At 45.2% G+C, this 23,152-nt stretch overlaps 1 protein-coding gene across 2 annotated transcripts in view; it reads left to right on the top strand.

Annotated features, from left to right (window-relative positions):
- LOC123481255 overlaps positions 1–16,279 on the top strand; it is a 42,495-nt gene extending 26,216 nt beyond the window's left edge. For both annotated transcript variants that reach the window (XM_045209683.1, XM_045209682.1), the window contains exons 18-25: positions 1,773–1,897; positions 4,478–4,575; positions 4,810–4,946; positions 5,394–5,518; positions 6,011–6,156; positions 6,321–6,423; positions 15,026–15,168; positions 15,545–16,279. In XM_045209683.1, coding sequence (XP_045065618.1) covers positions 1,773–1,897; positions 4,478–4,575; positions 4,810–4,946; positions 5,394–5,518; positions 6,011–6,156; positions 6,321–6,423; positions 15,026–15,168; positions 15,545–15,665 — 998 coding nt within the window. In that variant the 3' untranslated portion in view covers positions 15,666–16,279. The remainder of the gene's footprint in view (positions 1–1,772; positions 1,898–4,477; positions 4,576–4,809; positions 4,947–5,393; positions 5,519–6,010; positions 6,157–6,320; positions 6,424–15,025; positions 15,169–15,544) is intronic.
- The last annotated feature ends 6,873 nt before the right edge of the window (positions 16,280–23,152 follow it).

Raw genomic sequence — 23,152 nt, 5'->3', positions numbered from 1 at the left:
ACCGCATTCCACAATTTACCACCGGCTAAATCTATGACATTAAAATGCATATTTACTCTGTTCCATCTGACTGCGCAATCCACTGTCTCATCAGCCCAGCCAGGCAATTTATTAACTTGATCCCTACTATAAAAAGCATCTAGACATTATCTCACATTTCTTTTAGACTAACATTTAGTTTTCAACAGCAGAGATTTGTATAAACCTTGCTGTCTGTGTCTCCGACATTTGCAACATTGTTTCAATATTCAAATTTGATCTCCAGCTGTTCCATAGTAATGAACATCTCGGGACGAGACAGAAAGGCAAGCAGCGTTTCTCAGCACACTGTTGTTCAGAGGAGCTAGCCAACAACACAGCTAACACAGTCACTTCAAAGTGAAGCTGGAAAGACTGCAAACTAGCTGCACTAAGTTTAGTTTTACCTTTTTTTCAATTGACATTTCTTTGTATATATCCATCAAAATTATGCTGAGAGGAGCCTCCCAAGTGGCACAGCGGTCTAAGGCACTGCATCGCAGTGCTTGAGGTGGTACTACAGACCCGAGTTCGATCCCAGGCTGTGTCACAACCGGCCATGGCCCAGCGTCGTCCGGGTTAGGGGATGGTTTGGCCGGGGGGGGGGCTTTACTTGGCTCATCGTGCTCTAGCGACTCCTTGTGGTGGGCAGGGCGTCTACAGGCTGACTTCAGTCGTCAGTTTAACAGTGTTTCCTCGACACATTGGTGCGGCTAGCTTCTGATTTAAGTGGACGGGTGCTAAGCAACGCGGTTTGGCGGGTCATGTTTCGGGGGACACATGACTCGACCTTCGCCTCTCCCGAGCCTGTTGGGGAGTTGCAGCGATGAGACAAGATTGTAATTGAAATTGGGAGAAAAAGGGGGTAAAAAAATTTAATCTAACAAATCTGCTGAGTCTGTCTCATCCCGACTCCTGACAAGTTCATTACTACGGGCCAGCAGGAGATCAAATTTCAATGTTGCAAATGTCAGAGAGACAGACAGCAAGGTTTATACAAATCTCTGCTATTGAAAATTAAATGTTAGTCTAAAAGAAATGTGAGATAATGTCTAGATGCTTTTTATAGTGGGGATCAAGTTGATAGATTGCCTGGCTGGGCTGATGAGACAGTGTATTGTGCAGCCAGATGTAACAGAGTAAATACGCATTTTAACGTCATAGATCAACCGGAGGTAAATTGTGGAATAGACACCGGCTGGAATGTGGTTTTAACCAATCAGCATTCAGGATTAGACCCACCCGTTTTATAATCACTATTTGATTATGTTGGTAACTCATTGTATAAAAGTGATAATGCCCTCGAAGCCAGTGTTTGGAGGTTATATTGGTATTATTGGCACGGTTTACCGGCCCTCGACTTCGTCACGGGACGAACAACACCCGTGCCAATATATCCTCCAAACACCAGCTTCTCTGGCATTATCACTTAATTGTAAAGGGTTTAGAATTAGTTTGTTTTTAAACTATGACTTAGTTTATAGACAGCTTCTAAATCACTTGTTAAATATTCTGGTATAAATGATGTGATTGTCATTAGGATGCATCCTTTTACAACCAGTGTTAATCTTTTTGAAAGCTTAAATTGCATTTGGATCAATTCAGAGGACACATCAGACTAGACTAGTCTATTGAAATTTGTTGTAGCCAACTGGTGTGTTTTTGGGACTCAACAGATGTCCTTTTTTTTCCTTCATAATTGCATCAAGTAATAACATTGAGGCAACTAATTCTCCTTGGTCCATGTCTTGTAGGAGGGTGCTGTTTCAAACCAGAGACAGGTACAGCTGGTCTGAAGCTCTTTGAAATGGAAACAGTTCTATCTTTGGAGATGAGGAAGCCTAAGGAAAAGATCGACCCATCCTCCATTACGAGCGAGGTAGGACCTACAAAGTAAAATCTATTCAAACAGTATACTAATGTTTGTTTCCATGTATTTTATATGAAATAAGTTAAAGGGACACTTTACCACTTTTTTACCCCAGCATCATACCAGTGTCTACATACAGTTGAAGTCGGATGTTTACACACACTTAGGTTGGAGTCATTAAAACTCGTTTTTCAACCACTCCACAAATTTCTTGTTAACAAACTATAGTTTTAGCAAGTCGGTTAGGACATCTACTTTGTGCATGACACAAGTAATTTTTCCAACAATTGTTTACAGACAGATTATTTCACTTATAATTCACTGTATCACAATTCCAGTGGGTCAGAAGTTTACATACACTAAGTTGACTGTGTAATTAAACAGCTTGGAAAATTCCAGAAAATGATGTGATGGCTTTAGAAGCTTCTGATAGGCTAATTACCATCATTTGAGTCAATTGGAGGTGTACCTGTGGATGTATTTCAAGGCCTACCTTCAAATTCAGTGCCTCTTTGCTTGACATCATGGGAAAATCAAAAGAAATCAGCCAAGACCTCAGAAAAAAATGTAGACCTCCACAAGTCTGGTTCATCCTTGGGAGCAATTTCTAAACACCTGAAGGTACCATGTTCATCTGTACGAACAATAGTACGCAAGTATAAACACCATGGGACCACGCAGCCGTCATACCGCTCAGGAAGGAGACGTGGTCTGTCTCCTAGAGATGAACATACTTTGGTGCGAAAAGTGCAAATAAATCCCAGAACAACAGCAAAGGACCTTGTGAAGATGCTGAAGGAAACAGGTACAAAAGTATATATATCCACAGTAAAACAAGTCCTATATCGACACAACCTGAAAGGCCGCTCAGCAAGGAAGAAGCCACTGTTCCAAAACCGCCATAAAAAAGCCAGACTACGGTTTGCAACTGCACATGGGGACAAAGATCTTACTTTTTGGAGAATTGTCCTCTGGTCTGATTAAACAAAAATAGAACTGTTTGGCTATAATGACCATCGTTATGTTTGGAGGAAAAAGGGGGTGGCTTGCAAGCCGAAGAACACCATCCCAACCGTGAAGCACGGGGGTGGCAGCATCATGCTGTGGGGGTGCTTTGCTGCAGGATGGACTAGTGCACTTCACAAAATAGATGGCATCATGAGGAAGGAAAATTATGTGGATATATTGAAGCAACATCTCAAGACATCAGTCAGGAAGTTAAAGCTTGGTCGCAAATGGGTCTTCCAAATGGACAATGACCCCAAGCGTACTTCCAAAGTTGTGGCAAAATGGCTTAAGGACAACAAAGTCAAGGTTTTGGAGTGGCCATCACAAAGCCCTGACCTCAACCCTATAGAAAAGTTGTGGGCAGAACTGAAAAAGCGTGTGCGAGCAAGGAGGCCTACAAACCTGACTCAGTTACACCAGCTGTGTCAGGAGGAATGGGCCAAAATTCACCCAACTTATTGTAGGAAGCTTGTGGAAGGCTACCAGAAACGTTTGACCTAAGTTAAACAATTTAAAGGCAATACTACCAAATACTAATTGAGTGTATGTAAACTTCTGACCCACTGGGAATGTGATGAAAGAAATAAAAGCTGAAATAAATAATTCTCTCTACTATTATTCTGACATTTCACATTCTTAAAATAAAGTGGTGATCCTAACTGACCTAAGACAGGGAATTTTTACTAGGATTAAATGTCAGGAATTGTGAAAAACTGAGTTAAAATTTATTTGGCTAAGGTGTATGTAAACTTCCGACTTCAACTGTATGTGAAAATGCCATGTTTTTATGTTCTGTATAGATAAGAAGAAAAGGTCCTAATAAAATTACTCCAGAGGATTTTCAAAGACTACAAGTTTATCGGTGGCACAGAGAGCATGCAAACACCCTGCCTTTGGCTGGAAACTTATTGTCGTTTTTTGAAATCACAGTTAGTTTTTTCACAGGAACTTTTCTTCTTATCTTTTTGACTACAGAAAGTAGAAACGTGCCATACAAAGGTATGGTGCAGGACATAATGATATATAAGGGGGAAAAAAACTGGTGAAGTGTCCATTTATAAGTGAAATTATGAACACTGATATTAAACGGATCGTAACGAATGATGTTAATGTCAAGAGTTGCTGTAGGTAGGTGTGGTGTGGAATCAGGCGCAGGACGCAGAAGTAAAGTCCAACAAAATACTTTAGTAGATCATACAAAAATAATCCAAAACCAGCCCGGAGGCGAGAAAAGCGCGCACAGGCGTACACAAACGGGCGCACTAAACAAGTGCGTAATCTTCTCCTAAATACAAACAAGGAGGTAAGCTACAAAATAGCGCACCAAATACAGGTAGCGCAGCAACACGACAAGGAACAATTACACACAACACCTAACTAACAACAAGGAACTAAATAGGGTGCTTAATGAGACATAACACAAAACAGGTGTGACAAACAGACAAAACCAATCAAACAAGAAACATAGAACGGTGGCAGCTAGTACTCCGGAGACGACGACCGCCGAAACCTGCCCGAACAAGGAGGAGGGGCCGCCTCGGCCGAAACCGTGACAGTTAATTTGTTATTCTTTCTTTACAGAGTGTTTTAACTACTCTCTTCGCCAAAAATGGCTATGATGAGCAGCCAGAGGTCTCTCTACCAAGTGAATTAAACAATAAAGTCACTGTGACAGAGATGTAAGTGATGTTCCATTACCAAAATGTCATATTGCATTCTGGGGTGATTTCTGCATGCACAGTATCAGTACCTGTTCAAGCCCATAGTTTTTTGGCAGTGGCTTTAGTAAAAGTCCCAAAGTATGGATTGTGGTCTCTCAATCACAAAAGGTCACGAAGCAAGTACTATATATAACTTTGCAATTTAGGTAAACTACTGTATTTCTTTAACAAAATAAACATCTCCCAAAATAGTTCATTGAAAAAGAACATCAAGGAATCCAAGAGCAGTCGCTTTTTGGAGAAGGACAAACGCATTCTGGAAGAGCTGAAGAGCCTGCATTGTGACCCACATCCATTCTGCACAGTTTTGCCATTAGAGTCAGACTTCAGTAAGTAAGCAGTATTGGGGTATTGTTTTTAGTGTTATTGATTTGATAACACTTGCTATGAATACACTTTTGCTTTATAATTACATTCTTAATGCTTTATATGCTTAGCATAATGCCTTATAATTCACGGCACAGATGTTTATAGACATAACTGCCTATACATATATAACTGAATTAATAAAGCATTATGAGCAGGTATAATCATTCTTTATGAAACAAAGTGGTGGTTCAGTGGCACAGCAAATAAAGTGTTACAAGTATGCCTATAATGCATAATGATGCGAATTCCTAGGAAATGTTCCTAAGTATTCATAACCCCAAGATATGGTTATGCTTACTTCACTCTAAAGTGGTAGGAACCCTGTTAGCATGCTCTCACAAACAATAATATTGTCGTTATAATGTCTCAAACATTTAATCCCTGTATCTCATTACATACCTTTTCAGCATTTTGGAAGATTCTCATGCAAGGCCCCCCTGATACACCTTATGAGAATGGAGCCTTTGAGCTGTACTGTCAGTTTGGTGCTGAGTACCCTGTCAAACCTCCACTTGTGCGCTTTGTCACACCTGTATCCTTTTACACAATTAATACATGAAGACAGTGTAATTTGTATACTGTGACTGCTTACTGCTGTTACAATGTATTTATTCTCATTACCCAGGACTTCTAGATTTTCAAAGGCGATGGCATTTACCTGCATGTGAAAGTAATTGTTTTGCTTCCACAACATCATAATTATCCCAACATTTACAACATTTACACTTCCTGATTTGCAAAACAACCTATATTTACATGCAAGTGCAAGAGGTTAAATTGAGGCAGGCTAGGGAGTGGTTAGGGTTAGGGTAAGGGATAAATTGAGGCATGCTAGCGAGTGATTAAGGGTTAGGGTAAGGTTTGAAAACTAAAAAAACCTGGACACGCCTGGATTTGAAATGCCGCCACTCTTGGAAGATCAGACTAAAATGGATCACAAATATATCTCTATTGTTATGTTTACTGTTTGTTAAATGCTTTCATATTAACTATTATGAAATTATCCTTAATAATGTGGACAAAGGTGTACCACTGCAACGTAAACAGTGTGGGCCGTATCTGCCACAACATATTTGACCGCAACTACTCGGCTCACATAACCATGAGAGAGATCTTGGATGCTGTGTATGGACTGCTCATTGTCCCTGAACCTGAAGATCCACTGGACAGGTTGACTTGAACAATTATTTGACACTATACAACAGTCATTCTAATTATTTCTATGTAATTTTAAATCCATCTTAGTTTCCAAATGGTATATTCTAAATATTATATTGAATATGTTGAATTCATGCCTACATTTATATTATCTAAATGAAAATGTTTTGTAAAAGTATTTTGGCAGAGGAATTCCTGACCAGCAGAGAAAAATATGAACAAGAGGCCAAGAAAAACACGGAGGAAACTGCAGGCAATTCAATGGATGAAATGGAACAGGTGAATGCACATAGCTCAGCGATTTTACATATTTAGATATGTTTCCTGACCTTAAAAGCAGTCTAGGGACAAAGAGTGTGATGTCGAAGGAGTCTGGCGCAGGAGGGTAATTCACAGAATAACAGGCTTTATTCCGCAACCACAAAGTTACGCAGTAACGCGTCAAAACAATCCAGTGCCTCCACACGGTCAGAGCTCTGACAACAGCCAACAGCTCCCGATCACCAACGTCGTAGTTCTGCTCCGCTTGGGTGGCGTGCCCGAGCGTTGAGATAGGACAGCACCTATCCCTATCTCGGACGCATCCACCTCCACTACGAACGGTAGTGATGGATCGGGATGGGCCAGTACCGGGGCTGAGGTGAACAGACCCCTCAGGTTACTGAAGGCCCTGTCAGCCTCAGCAGACCAGCGGAGTCGGGACGGCCCACCCTTCAACAGAGATGTGATGGGAGCTGCGACCTTGCCAAAGTCCAGGATAAACCTCCAATAATAGTTGGCAAAGCCAATAAAGCGGTGCACCTCCTTCACCCTGGTTGGAGTCTGCCAATTACGCATGGCTGAAATGCGATCTCCCTCCATCTCCACACCTGAGGTGGTAATGCGGTATCTGAGGAAGGAGACGGACTGCTGGAAAAACAGACACTTTTCTGCCTTGGCATAAAGGTAATGTTCCAACAGTCGGGCCAGCACTTTGCGAACCAGGGACAAATGATCGGCGTGCGTAGCGGAATACACCAGAATGTCATCGATGTAGACCACTACACCGAGACCCAGCATGTCCCGAAACACCTCGTTCACAAAAGACTGGAAGACAGGTGGAGCATTCATCAAACCGTACGGCATCACCAGGAATTCGTAATGCCCCGTGGTTGTGCTGAATGCTGTCTTCCACTCGTCCCCCTCTCGGACACACACCAGGTTGTACGCACTCCGGAGATAACTTTTTGTGAAGAAGCGCGCCCCATGCATTGACTCGATCACAGATGGAATGAGGGGTAGAGGATAACTATAATGTATTGTCCCCTTGTTCAGTGCTCGGTAATCAATGCAAGGGCGCAGACCTCCGTCTTTCTTCTTCACAAAAAAGAAACTCGAGGAGGCGGGCGAAGTGGAGGGACGTATGAACCTCTGGCGCAGGGATTCGTAGACATATATGGTCCTCTGTAGCTCAGCTGGTAGAGCACAGCGTTTGTGATGCCAAGGTAGTGGGTTCGATCCCTGGGACCACCCATACACAAAAAATGTATGCACGCATAACTGTAAGTCGCTTTGGATAAAAGCGTCTGCTAAATGGCATATTATAGTATATGTCTCCATCGCCTCCGTTTCAGCCTGCAACAGGGGATACACATGACTCCTGGGAGGCACAGCGTCTACCCTGAGGTTTATCGCGCAATCCCCCACCCGATGAGGTGGTAATTTGGTCGGTGGAGGTAGTGTCTGGACTTTCCATCGTATTTGCACCAACGGAAACACCTAGACAGCTACCCTGACACTGTCGCAACCACCCCGTGAGAACCCTCTGCGGCCATGAAAAGGCGGGGTTGTGTAGTGCTAACCAGGGAAGACCTAACACAACAGGGAAATCAGGAGCCTCAATAATAAAAAAGGTGACTTGCTCTCTATGGGTGCTGTAACTTCCCTAACGAACCTGGACCCTAATGGTCGACTGTCAAGTGCTCTGATGGGGAGTGGAATGGATAGGGGAACCAATGTAATGCCTATACTATGTGCAAATGACCTGTCCATAAAGTTCCCAGCTGCGCCTGAATCGACCAGCGCCTTACACTGGGGAACTACCGTGTAATCAGGAAAGTGGATGGGTAGGGTACAGTGCGCAGCAGAGGGCTCTGAACAAGTGTGGGTGTTTGATACCTGGGGTAATAATATAATAGTGGCGCGAGAGTGCCCTGCCTGCCGCCTCCAGACCCAAAAGAACGCAGACGACAGTGTGCAGGAGAATGTCCTCTCGTGCCACCAGAGTGACACTGGCGCTGTTGTTCTCCGCTCTCCCGGATCGCCACTCGACCCAGCTCCATCATCTCGTGATGCGGGTTGGGGTGGGGGGTGGAATGGGCAGGTCCCTTCCAGGACGTCCTCTAGAAGCCAGCAGGTTGTCCAACCGGATGGCCATGTCCACCAGTTGATTGAAGGACAAAATGGTGTCCCGGCAGGCTAGGTCCCTTCGGACGTCCTCTCGTAGGTGGCACCGGAAGTGGTCGATGAGGACCCGCTCGTTCCACCCGGGCCCAGCTGCTATAGTACAAACTCCAGGGCGATGTCCTCCGCGGTCCTCGTCCCCTGCCTCTAGTGGACCAGCCGCTTCGCCCGCCTCTCTACCCTCGGGCGGGTGATCGAAGACGGCCCGAAAGAGGCGAGCGAACTCCCCGTAGTTGTCCAACGTGGCTCCTCCTTCACTCCAGACCGCGTTGGCCCACTCCAGGGCTTTCCCCAAGAGGCAGAAGATGAGGGCGGACACCATCTCCCGCTCCGATGGAGCCGGGCTGATGTTCGATAGGTATAACTCCAGTTGTAGGAGGAATCCCTGGCAGAGGGCAGCTGTCAGGTCGAAATCCCGCGGTCGGGATATATGGATCCCTCTGGATCCTGGGGTGTGGGTGGCTGGATCCGGTCGCTCAGCTGGTCCCAAAAGATTGGGTCCTCTCCTCTCCATGCGTTGGACGACCTGGAGAATCCGATTCATCGCTTATCCCAAGCTGGCTAGCATCGTCGAATGCTCCCGGACCCGTGCCACGACTCCGGGCATTTGCTCCTCTCCTACTGACTCCATGTCTTGGTGTGTGATTCTGTGATGAGGTGATGTCGAAGGAGTCAGGAGCAGGAGGGTAATTCACAGAATAACAGGCTATATTCCGCAACCACAGAGTTACGCAGTAACGCGTCAAAACATTCCAGTGCGCAAAACAGGCGCACTGGAAAATACAAGGCACACAGGGAAATATCCCGGCGATACAAAATACAAGGAGCTCCACCGAGCTTCACTATACTCCACAATAAACAATCACACACAAAGACAAGGGGGCAGAGGGACCACTTATACAGGTACTGATGAGGGGATATGAACCAGGTGTGTGTAATAAACAAGGCAAAACAAATGGAATGATGAGATGAGGAGCGGCAGTGGCTAGAAGGCCGGTGACGACGTATGTCGAAGCCTGCCTGAACAAGGAGAGGAGGCAGCTTCGGAGGAAGCCGTGACAGTGACCGCAATCCACACTTTGGTTTACAATTGCTAGTATATCAAAACCAATCTCCCCTGTTAAGAATGTTATCAAATGTAATGCCCAAATCACCTCTTAAATGTATTGTGTCACATGAAATTTGAAATGTAAACATTTAAAACTTTTAAACCATCCCGAGACACACACAGGCACACGCATGCACACACACACACAAACACACACACGCAAGGCGTCAGACTAATCCTCATTATCAATAAGAATACAAACAGTGTAATTATTCCCTCGGTAAGCCAATCAAACAGGCAAAACGTCAGTACAGGGACAAAGTGGAGTCGCAATTCAACGGCTCAGACACGAGACGTATGTGGCAGGGTCTACAGACAATCACGGATTACAAAGGGAAAACCAGCCATGTCGCAGACACCGACATCTTGCTCCCGGACAAGCTAAACACCTTCTTCGCCCACTTTGAGGATAACACAGTGCCACCGACGCGGTCCGCTCCCAAGGTCTGTGGGCTCTCGTTTGTCATGGCCAACGTGAGTAAGACATTTAAGCGTGTTAACCTTCGCAAGGCTGCCGGTCCAGACAGTATCCCTAGCCGCGTCTTCAGAGCATGCGCAGACCAGCTGGCTGGAGTGTTTACAGACATATTCAATCTCTACCGATCCCAGTTTGCTGTCCCCACTTGCTTCAAGATGTCCACCATTGTTCCTGTACCCAAGAAAGCAAAGGTAACTGAACTAAATGACAATAGCCCATTGGCACTCACTTCTGTCATCATGAAGAGCTTTGAGAGGCTAGTTAAGGATCATATAACCTTCACCTTACCTGACACCCTAGACCCACTTGAATTTGCATACCACCCCAACAGATCCACAGATGATGAAATCGCCATTGCACTGCACACTGCCCTATGCCATCTGGACAAGAGGAATAGCTTTGTAAGAATGCTGTTCATTGACTATAGCTCAACCTTCAACACCGTAGTACCCTCCAAGCTGATCATTAAGCTCAGGGCCCTGGGTCGAAACCCCGCTCTGTGCAACTGGGTCCTGGACTTCCTAACGGGCCGCCCCACAGAAGGTGAAGGTAGGAAACAACACCTCCATTACGCTGATCCTCAACACTGGGGCCCCACAAGGATGCGTTCTCAGCCCACTCCTGTACTCCCTGTTCACCCATGACTGCGTGGCCACGCACACCTCCAACTCAATCATCAAGTTTGCAGACGACACAACAGTAGTAGGAAAGCTTCAAGTTCCTTGGCGTACACATCACTGACAATCTGAAATGGTCCACCCACACAGACAGTGTGGTGAAGAAGGCGCAACAGAGCCTCTTCAACCTCAGGAGGCTGAAGAAATTTGGCTTGGCCCCTAAGACCCTCACAAACTTTTACAGATGCACAATTGAGAGCATCCTGACGGGCTGTATCACCGCCTGGTACAGCAACTGCACCGCCCGCAACCGCAGGGTTCTCCGGAGTGTCACGCCCTGGCTCTGGGATTCTGTTATGTTGAGCCAGGGTGTGTGGTTTCTATGTGTTTTGTGTGCTAGGGTGTTTATCTAGTTCATTTGTTTCTATGTTGGCCGGTGTGGTTCTCAATCAGAGGCAACGTGAATCAGCTGTTGCTAGTTGTCTCTGATTGGGTACCATACTTAGGTAGCCTGTTTTGCCACAGTGTTTGTGGGATCTTGTTCCGTGTTTGGTTAGTGTCTATTGCCAAGGACGTCACGTATCGTTTTGTTGTTTTGTTCGTGTGATCATTAAAAATAAAAGTATGTTCGCATTCCATGCTGCGCCTTGGTCCTCTGTGTTCGACGATCGTGACAGAAGATCCCACCATAACTGGACCAAGCAGCGTGTCCAGGAGCCAATGCCAGAGAGGGCTCTAAAGCATATCAACCTCGACTGGGTCAAGCCGCGGGAGGAGGAGAGAGGCTGGACTTGGGAGCAGAGGAGCGAGAGTCTGGCGAGAGCCATGGAGGCCTGGCCCACGGAGAGGAGGGACGCCCAGATTTTTTTTTGGGGGGGGCTCACGCCGTGGACGACGGGGCAGCAGGAGGCCGGGATAGAGTGGTTCAGCGGGTTGGCAAAGGAGGCCGCCAGGTTACGGGAGTCACTGGTCACCAGGGGGAAGGAGAATGTAGAGGCACGGTGAGAGGTACTTGGGTGTGTTGCCTGTCCGGTCCGGCCCGTTCCTGATCCCCGCGTAGGGCCAGTGGTGTGTGTCCCCAGTACGGTCCGGCTTGTTCTTGTCCCTCGCACCGAGCCTGTGGTGCGCGTCGCCAGCCCGGTCCGGCATGTTCCTGCCCCTCGCACCAAGCCTGTGGTGCGCGTCGTCAGCCCGGTCCGGCCTGTTCCTGCTCCCCGCACCAAGCCAGTGGTGCGCTTCGTCAGCCCGGTTCGGCCCGTCCCTGCTCCCCGCACCAACCCTGTGGTGCGCGTCGTCAGCCCGGTCCGGCCTGTTCCTGCTCCCCGCACCAAGCCAGTGGTGCGCTTCGTCAGCCCGGTTCGGCCTGTCCCTGCTCCCCGCACCAAGCCTGTGGTGCGCGTCGTCAGCCCGGTTCGGCCCGTCCCTGCTCCCCGCACCAAGCCAGTGGTGCACTTCGTCAGCCCCAGCAGGGCCAGACCGGACCAGGGGCGCTTTGGGGGGTTTGTTGGAGGGTGGGGGTCAAGCCCGGAGCCGGAACCGCCTCCGAGGAGGAATGCCCACCCGGCCATCCCCTGTTCGGTTTATGTTTGGCGCGGTCGCAGTCCGCACCTTTGGGGGGGGGGGTACTGTCACGCCCTGGCTCTGGGACTCTGTTATGTTGAGCCAGGGTGTGTGGTTTCTATGTGTTTTGTGTGCTAGGGTGTTTATCTAGTTCATTTGTTTCTATGTTGGCCGGTGTGGTTCTCAATCAGAGGCAACGTGAATCAGCTGTTGCTTAGGTAGCCTGTTTTGCCACACTGTTTGTGGGATCTTGTTCCGTGTTTGGTTAGTGTCTATTGCCAAGGACGTCACGTATCGTTTTGTTGTTTTGTTCGTGTGATCATTAAAAATAAAAGTATGTTCGCATTCCACGCTGCGCCTTGGTCCTCTGTGTTCGACGATCGTGACACAGAGGGTGGTGCGGTCTGCCCAACGCATCACCGGGGACACACTGCCTGCCCTCTAGGACACCTACAGCACCCGATGTCACAGGAAGGCCAAACAGATCATCAAGGACATCAACTACCCAAGCCACAGCCTGTTCACCCCACTATCATCCAGAAGGTGAGGTCAGTACAGGTGCATCAAAGCTGGGACTGAGAGACTGAAAAACAGCTTCTATCTCAAGGCCATCAGACTGTTAAATAGCCACCCGGTTACGCAACCCTGCACCTTAGGGAATCACTGGTCACTTTAAATGGAACACTAGTCACTTTAATAATGTTTACATACTGTTTACTAATTTCCTATGTACAGTCGTGGTCAAAAGTTTTGAGAATGACACAAATACTAATTTTCACAAAATCTGCTGCCTCAGTTTTGATGATGGCAATTTGCATATACTCCAGAATGTCATGAAGAGTGATCAGATGAATTGCAATTAATTGCAAAGTCCCTCTTTGCCATGAAAATGAACTTAATCGCCCAAAAATATTTCCACTGCATTTCAGCCCTGCCACAAAAGAACCAGCTGCCATCATGTCAGTGATTCTCTCGTTAACACAGGTGAGAGTGTTGACGAGGACAAGGCTGGAGATCACTCTGTCATGCTGATTGAGTTAGAATAACAGACTGTAAGCTTTAAAAGGAGGGTGGTGCTTGAAATCATTGTTCTTCCTCTGTTAACCATGGTTACCTGCAAGGAAACACGTGCCGTCATCATTGCTCAAAAATAGCTTCACAGGCAAGGATATTGCTGCTAGTAAGATTGGACCTAAATCAACCATTTATCGGATCATCAAGAACTTCAAGCAGAGAGGTTCAATTCTTGTGAAGAAGGCATCAGGGCGCCCAAGAAAGTCCAGCAAGCACCAGGACCGTCTCATAAAGTTGATTCACCTGCGGGATCGGGGCACCACCAGTGCAGAGCTTGCTCAGGAATGGCAGCAGGCAGGTGTGAGTGCATCTGCACGCACAGTGAGGCGAATACTTTTGGAGGATGGCCTGGTATCAAGAAGGGCAGCAAAGAAGCCACTTCTCTCCAGGAAAAACATCAGGGACAGACTGATGTTCTGCAAAAGGTACAGGGATTAGACTGCTGAGGATTGGGGTAAAGTCATTTTCTCTGATGAATCCCCTTTCCGATTGTTTGGGGCATCCGGAAAACACCTTGTCCGGAGAAGACAAGGTGAGCGCTACCATCAGTCCTGTGTCATGCCAACAGTAAAGCATCCTGAGACCATTCATGTGTGGGGTTGCTTCTCAGCCAAGGGAGTGGGCTCACTCACAATTTTGCCTAAGAACACATCCATGAATAAAGAATGGTACCAACACATCCTCCGAGAGCAACTTCTCCCAACCATCCAAGAACAGATTGGTGACGACCAATGCCTTTTCCAGCATGATGGAGCACCTTGCCATACGGCAAAAATGATAACTAAGTGGCTCGGGGAACAAAACATCGACATTTTGGGTCCATGGCCAGGAAACTCCCCAGACCTTAATCCCATTGAGAACTTGTGTTCGATCCTCAAGAGGCGGGTGGACAAACAAAAACCCACAAATTCTGACAAACTCCAAGCATTGATTATGCAAGAATGGGCTGCCATCAGTCAGGATGTGGCCCAGAAGTTAATTGACAGCATGCCAGGGCAGATTGCAGAGGTCTTGAAAAAGAAGGGTCAACACTGCAAATATTGATTATTTGCATAAACTTAATGTAATTGTCAATAAAAGCCTTTGACACTTATGGAATGCTTGTAATTATACCATAGTAACATCTGACAAAAATATATCATAACACTGAAGCAACAAACTTTGTGAAGACCAATACTTGTGTCATTCTCAAAACCTTTGACCACGACTGTATATACCGTATTCTACTGTACTATAGCCACTCAGACATGGCTCGTCCTAATATTGATATATTTCTTAATTCCATTATTTTACTTTTTAATGTGTATGTATTGTTTTGAATTGTTACATACTACTGCACTGTTGGTGCTAGGAACACAAGCATTTCGCTACACCCGCAATAACATCTGCTAAATATGTGTATGTGACAAATAAAATGTGATTTGATTGGAATAAAATGCTTAAACACCATACCACTGTTGTATGTAGTATACTACTGTGTATAAATTATAAATAGCACAATTCCTTGGTTTCTATGTTTGTCCGATTCTACATTTGTTTGAACACAAATACTTTTGTTTAACAGCATACATGGTAAGATAATCCTTTATTTTTTACTTACAGAAATTGGTGGGTGAAGAGTTGAGTAAGAAGTTCACACCCTCACATCTAGTTTGTTCACTAACCAAGAAGATGTTCATTGATCCAGTGAAAAACAAGGATGGAACAGTTTATGAGCGAAAGGCCATTGAGAAACATCTACAAATGTAAGTGTGTTGCTGGATTCTGAATATTGGTTTGAATTATACATTAATGTACTACTACTAATAGTGCACTCAAATTATTACAACAACTAAATCTATGGTCATTCAGTAGTGACATAATCAATTGTTTGTCATTCCTTACGTGCAGAACTGTAGAACTGAAGCAACACATTGACAGCAACAATGCAATAATTGATTGCCTGATTGAGTTTTTTCTCTAAAAATTCTCCAAACAAGAAGTGTAAACAAGTATAAACAGTCCTTTGCTGGAATCTTGTGTGGTCCATTATGTCTGTAAACATTACAATGAAATAGCTAAATTAATGAATTAATTGACCCCATTTTTATGAGAATGGTCTACACTCTTACCCTTTTACAGGCAAAGGACTGATCCAAAAACAAAGAAACTTCTAAGACGAACTGACCTCAAGTCAGACAGAACCATGCAGAGAATGGTGAGGGAGCATCGCAAAAAGGAATATCTGGAGACAAGTGTTTGAAAACACAACATGGCAGACAAAATGTATGTCTTCCTGTCATATGCATTTTTGAGAGAAACATGATGATGGTGAGGGAAGTGTTACCCATTGGGTTACTGAATGGTATGAGATTTTCTAGAGGGCCTTCATCTTTGCGGGGGTTGTATCTACGCACTTCATGGGCAACTAGCTAAGATGTATATTATGGTAATTTCCCGTTAAACTTGGTTATTAATCAGTAGCATTTTTTAAATGTTAAAATGAGTTGTGTATCACAGTTGTCATTAGACTATTGTGATAATCAGATATCTAGGAGATTCCCAATATCTTGATATAGTGATGTGGGTTACTTTGAAATATGCTGTTATGCAAATTCAATGATGTGTGAGATAAGTCGATTAGTCTATTTTGGACCACCAGGCTGCTAATGTCATGCAGCCTGTAGTTTTTGTGTTTATACTTTTTCATAACACAACAACAAGTTTGATGTCGGACGACAATAGAATGTTCATGATGTCATTGCGACAACTCCCAATAGACGTAGTGTAAACCAGCCTTCAGTCTTGAAATCTTTGGTTGTTTAGGACATGGCCTCATGTGAATCCTTAAAGAGATTTGTGGGGCTAAGGCTTAAGAGGGTGTGAATGATGCTGAATGGGTGTAGACAAAGAAGAGCTCTCCAGTAGGTTTACCAAAACATTCAAGGGCCATTTTCTCAAAAGTGAGGTTACAAGTTTATAGACTTTCAAAGCAGAATTACTTTCCTATTGTTCCTCAACTATAGTGTATGATATACCATTTTCTAGCTGAGTCTCTACTTTTATCCAATGTAAAAAACACAATTTAACATTTTGCTACATAAGACCGAATTGAGCTGGTCGGTCAGATATAGTAATGCATTTAAAAGTAAAAAAATTTATGTAAGCAATTGCAGATTGCCCTTTTAAAGAATTATATGATATCAATTTTAAAAAGATAAGAATAAACATTGGTTATGATCCTATTGTTGAAGTATTTCTTGACTTTTTTCACACCATTTGTTGTATCTATTTTGAATATTCATTTATAATTAGCCTTAGTGTTTTTCTTTCGTGATGAATCCACCCTTGTCGGGTCAACACCACCTACACACAACTCACCAGGCCAGAGCCAGGACTCCCAAAGGGGGTGGGACTCCCAAACTGATGCAAGTCTACGCAACTGTTTAGTATGTGTAATGATGGTGAGAATGTTTTTGTTCCCAGTGCTAAAACATGTACACAAGCGCACGCACACACACTGGCAGAAATAACTGTCATTCTCAAATAGAGTAAAGCAAATACATTAGTAGTAAATATAGCAATTATATTGTCTTTCATTTTTTCAAACAAGGTCAAACTAGAATGTTCTTGTCTCTTCAATTGAATTGAAACGACAAAATATGAAATATCATATCCATCACATTCTGATGAACTGATCTGCATAACCGTAATACAAATAGGCGGTTAGCGCACAGTGTTTGCTCTCTGATATAATCTACTGCACGTGCTGTGGGTTCAGGCTACGGTTATTGTTATACAAATTCATTAGGCTTTTTAGAGCTCTGCTGCAAACCTCGGTCGTGGTGCAGATCTGTCAATATAGTATTTCCCTGAATAAATAATATAACATAGCTTTTTCATAACAGCGCACTTCTATTGAGAACGAAACATTAGCGAAATAAAATCCATTACAATTTTTGGAAGCATCGTGATCACCAGTATGCTGGGGGTTTTCTTTCAATTAAATAACAGCCAACCATTCATTCTTGTCGGAGAGGTGGAGCAGGTGGGTCAGAGAGAGAAAGGAAGGGAAGGTGAGAAACAGAGAGAGATAGAGTGGAAGGAGTGTGCATTTCAGAGCTGAGAGCTTTAATATGATGACTAGTCTAGCTGGCTGCTAGGCCATTAACAGAGAGAGAGCTAGAAAGTGAGAGAGAGGGGATGAGAGGGAGAAGAAGAGAGAGAGAGCAGCATCTCTGTGTTAATAAAGAAGGCCTTTGCAGGAGACTGATTAGAAATATAATTTCCTGACTCTAGCTTTTTTTTTCTCATTAAATTGGGCGATGTAGGCCTGGGATATATATAATAACCTGGAGAGGGGTATACAATAACAGAGGGGTGATAGACAGAGAGTGAATTCTCACTCACTCACACACACAGGCGCATCCATGTACATGCACACGCACGGAGTTCCTTGCATGCACACACATACACACACACACACACACACACACTGAGTGCAGTGACAAACGCTAGCTAAAACCTGATGGCGGGCGTGTGGCGCAGGCGCTTTAATCAAATTCTACCCTCGCCGCTGTGATTTGTTTCCACGGTAGTTTAATCTCGCCTGTCTCTTCTGTCCCTCAAATAAAACCCAGGCATAAATAAACCAGCAGCTTTACTGTGGGACCAGCCAGGCACACGAACACGCACTCTATTTTCTAACGCCATGGCCGTGACCTACTTACTGTACAGTCAGTTAATACATGATTATTGTTATCTACCATTACTATTACTAGAAGGATCATTACTATTAGCAGGACTAATTAACTGTTATGTTACATAATTATTGGCATTACTAATTACTATTTTTAACAGTCCACATAATTATAATTATTAATTTGTCTTAATAGCATTTGGTAATAATATTAATATTACTGCTAGCTACCACTACTACAAATGTCCTACTAAAAATATTGTTGTATGTAGAGTTTCTCATATACTGTAAATGTATGCATATATTCTAAATACACATTTATCTTGATGGCATTATTATCATGAGTTAGCAAGGCCATTCTGGGATGAAGCAGGCAGTATTTCCCTGCAGAGTGAGAGATGGCCTGATAAGTAGAAGTAATAAATAGCCCAATCCAGCCATGAACAGTATTTTTTTTCTCTCTCTCTCTCTCTCTCTCTCTCTCTCTCTCTCTCTCTCTCTCTGCAGCCCCTGTGGCCAAAAAGGCATCTGCTGCTCATGCTGATGTCATCTGGAGATAATAACCAGGCCCAGCGTGGCACCAGACCACAGCCAGCTCTACGCCTCCCTCCTCTCTGCCATGCGTCGGCTTACTGGGAGAAGATCTGGCAACGCGATGCTGAGGAGGATAGCAACTCATGCACTACTGCAGTCAGCCCCATAGCCGCAGGGTTGTGGGAGCAGCAGTGAGGGACCGCAATGAGGGGTTACTGGGATCTGGCAACCTTCGGATGGAGAGTTTCAAGGATCTGGCAACCTCGGGGGTCTGCGGTAGAGATTGCACCCCCTGCAGGAAGCCCCATAGCTGAAGGGGGTTAGGACCCAGCGAGGGCGGATCTGCAGCGCACTGCTGGGATCTGGCAACCCGCAGCTATGGTGAAATACAAGTGCAACAACTCAACAGTCGCCACACTTCTGTCTGAAATACTAAAATAATTGGAGAACCTTGTCTCCAGTGTGTGTGCGTGTGTGTGGGAGGTATTTGGTTGGCATGGCTAATCGAGGCTAACAATTTTACTCCCCTTATCCTTGTCCTAGAAGGCTTCATCCAGCCCTACTACCACCTGCCTTACCAAAGCTTTTCTCCCACAACCCACCAGGGACTCCAACCCCCACCCTCCAAACCCCCACCACATTACCACAGAGTGGCCACTCTCACCCTAATCCACCTCCCCTGCCTCCTCCTCAGTGGTTTGTAGGAAATCTATGGCTGTGTCCCAAATGTTTCGCTGTTTAGTGCACTACTTTTGACCAGAACCCTATGGGCTCTGGTCAAAGCTAGTGCACTATATAGGGAGTAGGGTGCCATTTGGGACGCACAGGCAATGTGTTCACTTTCCTAGAGTGGTTAAGAGCACCAGCAACATGGAATTGGAAGGTAACTAACTCGACACTCCTGCCATTTCCTAAAGGGTTTCTAAAATGGGTGTGAGTGGGAGAATTGAGTTACTTTGGGTGGGTAAGATGGTTCAGGCCTGGTCTCGCCGCCCACCTGCGCTGCGATCCATTACAATGGCTATTAAAGCTCCTGCTAACACGTGTCAATCTCTCCATTTGGACACTGAGTGGGAGGACTATTAAATGGCTGGATGGGCTCCTGCTTTCTACCTCTCAGTCTGTCTGTTTCTCTCTCTTTCTGTGTGTCTGTCTCCTCCTCCTCTCTGCCAGTCTCTCTCTCTCTCTCAGTAACTGTCTCCTGTCTGCGAGCATCAACTCCTCGGCTGACACTGATGCCTGCCTGCCTGCCTCTCTCTCGCACTCCATCTCAGTGAAGAGGAAAGAACGAAGCAGGGTAGACGGAGAAATCAAATTGTCTTCCGGCTAATTCCCTCTGACATCCAATTCGGCCTGCTTTTCTTTCTCCCCATCCTGGAGGGATGAGAGAGGGAGGAGGAGGGAAGAGGAGGAGGGGGTGGGCTGTGGTGGTAACCTGAGGAGGAGGGGGTGGGCTGTGGTGGTAACCTGAGGAGGAGGGATGTGTGTGTGTGTCTGGGTGTGTCTGTGGGTGCGTGTGCCTGTGTGTTTGTGTGTGTGTGGTGGGAGGGGGGTCAGTTGGCTGTGGGCAGATATTCAGAATCCCAACTGTCAGATGGAGCGCAGATCAACCAAGGGCTGAAGGCTCTCCTCAAGTCAACACACACACTTCTTCAAGGATAGACTGACCAATACACTTTCTTTCAAAATAACGTTTTCTTTCATGTAACAACCACGCATGAAATAAATACCATTGAAAGCAAATTAAGGGGGCAATTTAGATTCATTTGAATAATCTACATACATTTACATAAATTGCAATCAATTGCCTTAACCAAATATCCCAAACACTGTGACCGACCTAAGTAATACCCACCAAAAGAAACAGTATCAAGAGACCGAAGCTCATCGCTATCCAGGGATTGCTTGAGAGGAAATGATGTCATAATTAAAAGGTATTGATATTTTCTTTCAGGGTCTCAGCAGTGCTCAGCAGGTCAGCTAATAAATGGTCATCATAGAGCCACAAGGACTGTGCTGGTTAGAGTATCTATCTCCATGGTGACTGGGACCTGTCCACTCCTATACCATTTTCACACTATCGTGCCGACCCCAACCATAGATTACTAGCTCTGATATATTATTTTCACACTGTCCTTTCCAGCATGGTTCCAACAGCTTTATAGGGCGGCAGGTAGCCTAGTGCTTAGAGTGTTGGGCTAGTAACCGAAAGGTCGCTAGTTTGAATCCCCTAGCCGACAAGGTGAGAAATCTGTCAATGTGCCCTTGAGCATGGCACTTAACCCTAATTGCTCCAGGGTCTCCCATTAATAATGGGAGACCCTGGCTGTGACCCCACTCTCCGAGGGTGTCTCAGGGAGAGTGGGATAAACACATTTCCAATTCACATGTGTATTGATACACACTTGTACATGTGTGAAATAGGACAAATATTAGCATGCACCAAATTATTATAACTAAAGTGGATGCGTAACCAGGCAAGACCGGCTCAGCAGTGAGAAAAGGATAATAGTGAGACTGACTGCCTGGGCCTTACTAGTCCACCTGGTCATCTCTGCTGACTAAGCTGGTCATCTCTGCTGACTAACTCCTTCTCTTTGTCATCCGTCTGTTTCTGTTATCACAGTGCCTTTCAGTCCTCCTACACAGCCTATGGAAGCCCCTAAATCCCCCTTTCTTTCTTTCTTTCTTTCTTTCTCTCTCATTCTTTCTGTCTCTCTCTACCCTATTCTATCTATCCCTCCTCTTTCTTTTCCCCATTTGCTCTCTTCCTGTTACTTCACTTCACTTCCCCCTCTCTCTCTCTCTCTCTCTCTCTCTCTCTCTCTCTCTCTCTCTCTCTCTCTCTCTCTCTCTCTCTCTCTCTCTCTCTCTCTCTCTCTCTCTCTCTCTCTCTCTCTCTCTCTCTCTCTCTCTCTCTCTCTCTCTCTCTCTCTCTCTCTCTCTCTCTCTCTCTCTATCCCTCTCTGTGTTGGCTGTGTTGGCTGACTGCTCTGTGGATGGCCGCTCCGTCCCGTCAGTGCTCTGACCCTGGCATTGTCTGGCCCCTGACTCTCCTCGACCCCTCACACAATGGTGCCTCACACACTGCCACCAGCCTCACTGCACCCCTGGTATTCACTGGGAGAAACACAGGGAGAGGGTGAGATACAGAGAGAGAGGTAGGGACAGAGAGAGAGAGAGAGAGAGAGAGAGAGAGAGAGAGAGAGAGAGAGAGAGAGAGAGAGAGAGAGAGAGACAGACAGACAGACATACAGACAGACAGAGAGAGAGACAGAGAGAGACAGACAGACAGACATACAGACACAGAGAGAGAGAGCGAGAGAGAGAGAGAGTGAGTGAGAGTGAGAGAGAGAGTGAGAGAGGGCCTACAGTAGCACCTAGATCTTCTGCACAGATTTTGTCAGACCTGGGCCCTGACAGTAAATCTCAGTAAGACAAAAATAATGGTGTTCCAAAAAAGGTCCAGTTGCCAGGACCACGAATACAAATTCCATCTAGACACCGTTGCCCTAGAGCACACAAAAAACAATACATACCTCGGCCTAAACATCAGCGCCACAGGTAACTTCCACAAAGCTGTGAACGATCTGAGTGGCAAGAAGGGCCTTCTATGCCATCAAAAGGAACATAAAATTCAACATACCAATTAGGATCTGGCTAAAAGATACTTGAATCAGTTATAGAACCCATTGCCCTTCATGGTTGTGAGGTCTGGGGTCCGCTCACCAACCAAGAATTCACAAAATGGGACAAACACCAAATTGAGACTCTGCATGCAGAATTCTGCAAAAATATCCTCCGTGTACAACTTAAACCCCAAATAATGCATGCAGAGCATAATTAGGCCGATACCTGCTAATGATCAAAATCCAGAAAAGAGCTGTTAAATTCTACAACCACCTAAAAGGAAGCGATTCCCAAACCTTCCATAACAAAGCCATCACCTACAGAGAGATTAACCCGGAGAAGAGTCCCCTAAGCAAGCTGGTCCTGGGGCTCTGTTCACAAACAGACCCTACAGAGTCTCAGGACAGCAACACAATTAGACCCAACCAATACATGAGAAAGAAAAAAGATAATTACTTGACACATTGGAAAGAATTAACAAAAAAAACAGAGTAAACTAGAATGCTATTTGGCCCTAAACAGAGAGTACACAGTGGCAGAATACCTGACCACTGTGACTGACCCAAAATTAAGGAAATCTTTCACTATGTACAGACTCAGTGAGCATAGCCTTGCTATTGAGAAAGGATGCTGTAGGCAGACCTGGCTCTCAAGAGAAGACAGGCTATGTGCACACTGTCCACAAAATGAGGTGGAAACTGAGCTGCACTCCCTGCCAAATGTATGACCATATTAGAGACACATATTTCCCTCAGATTACACAGATCCACAAAGAATTCTAAAACAAATCCAATTTGGATAAACTCCCATATCTATTTGGTGAAATACCACAGTGTGCAATCACAGAAGCAAGATTTGTGACCTGTTGCCACAAGAAAAGGACAACC

This window comes from Coregonus clupeaformis, chromosome 30, assembly GCF_020615455.1.
Source record: "Coregonus clupeaformis isolate EN_2021a chromosome 30, ASM2061545v1, whole genome shotgun sequence".
NCBI classification, from domain to species: domain Eukaryota; kingdom Metazoa; phylum Chordata; class Actinopteri; order Salmoniformes; family Salmonidae; genus Coregonus; species Coregonus clupeaformis.
Note: the sequence above shows the minus strand (reverse complement) of the source record. Positions and strands in the feature narration are given on the sequence as shown.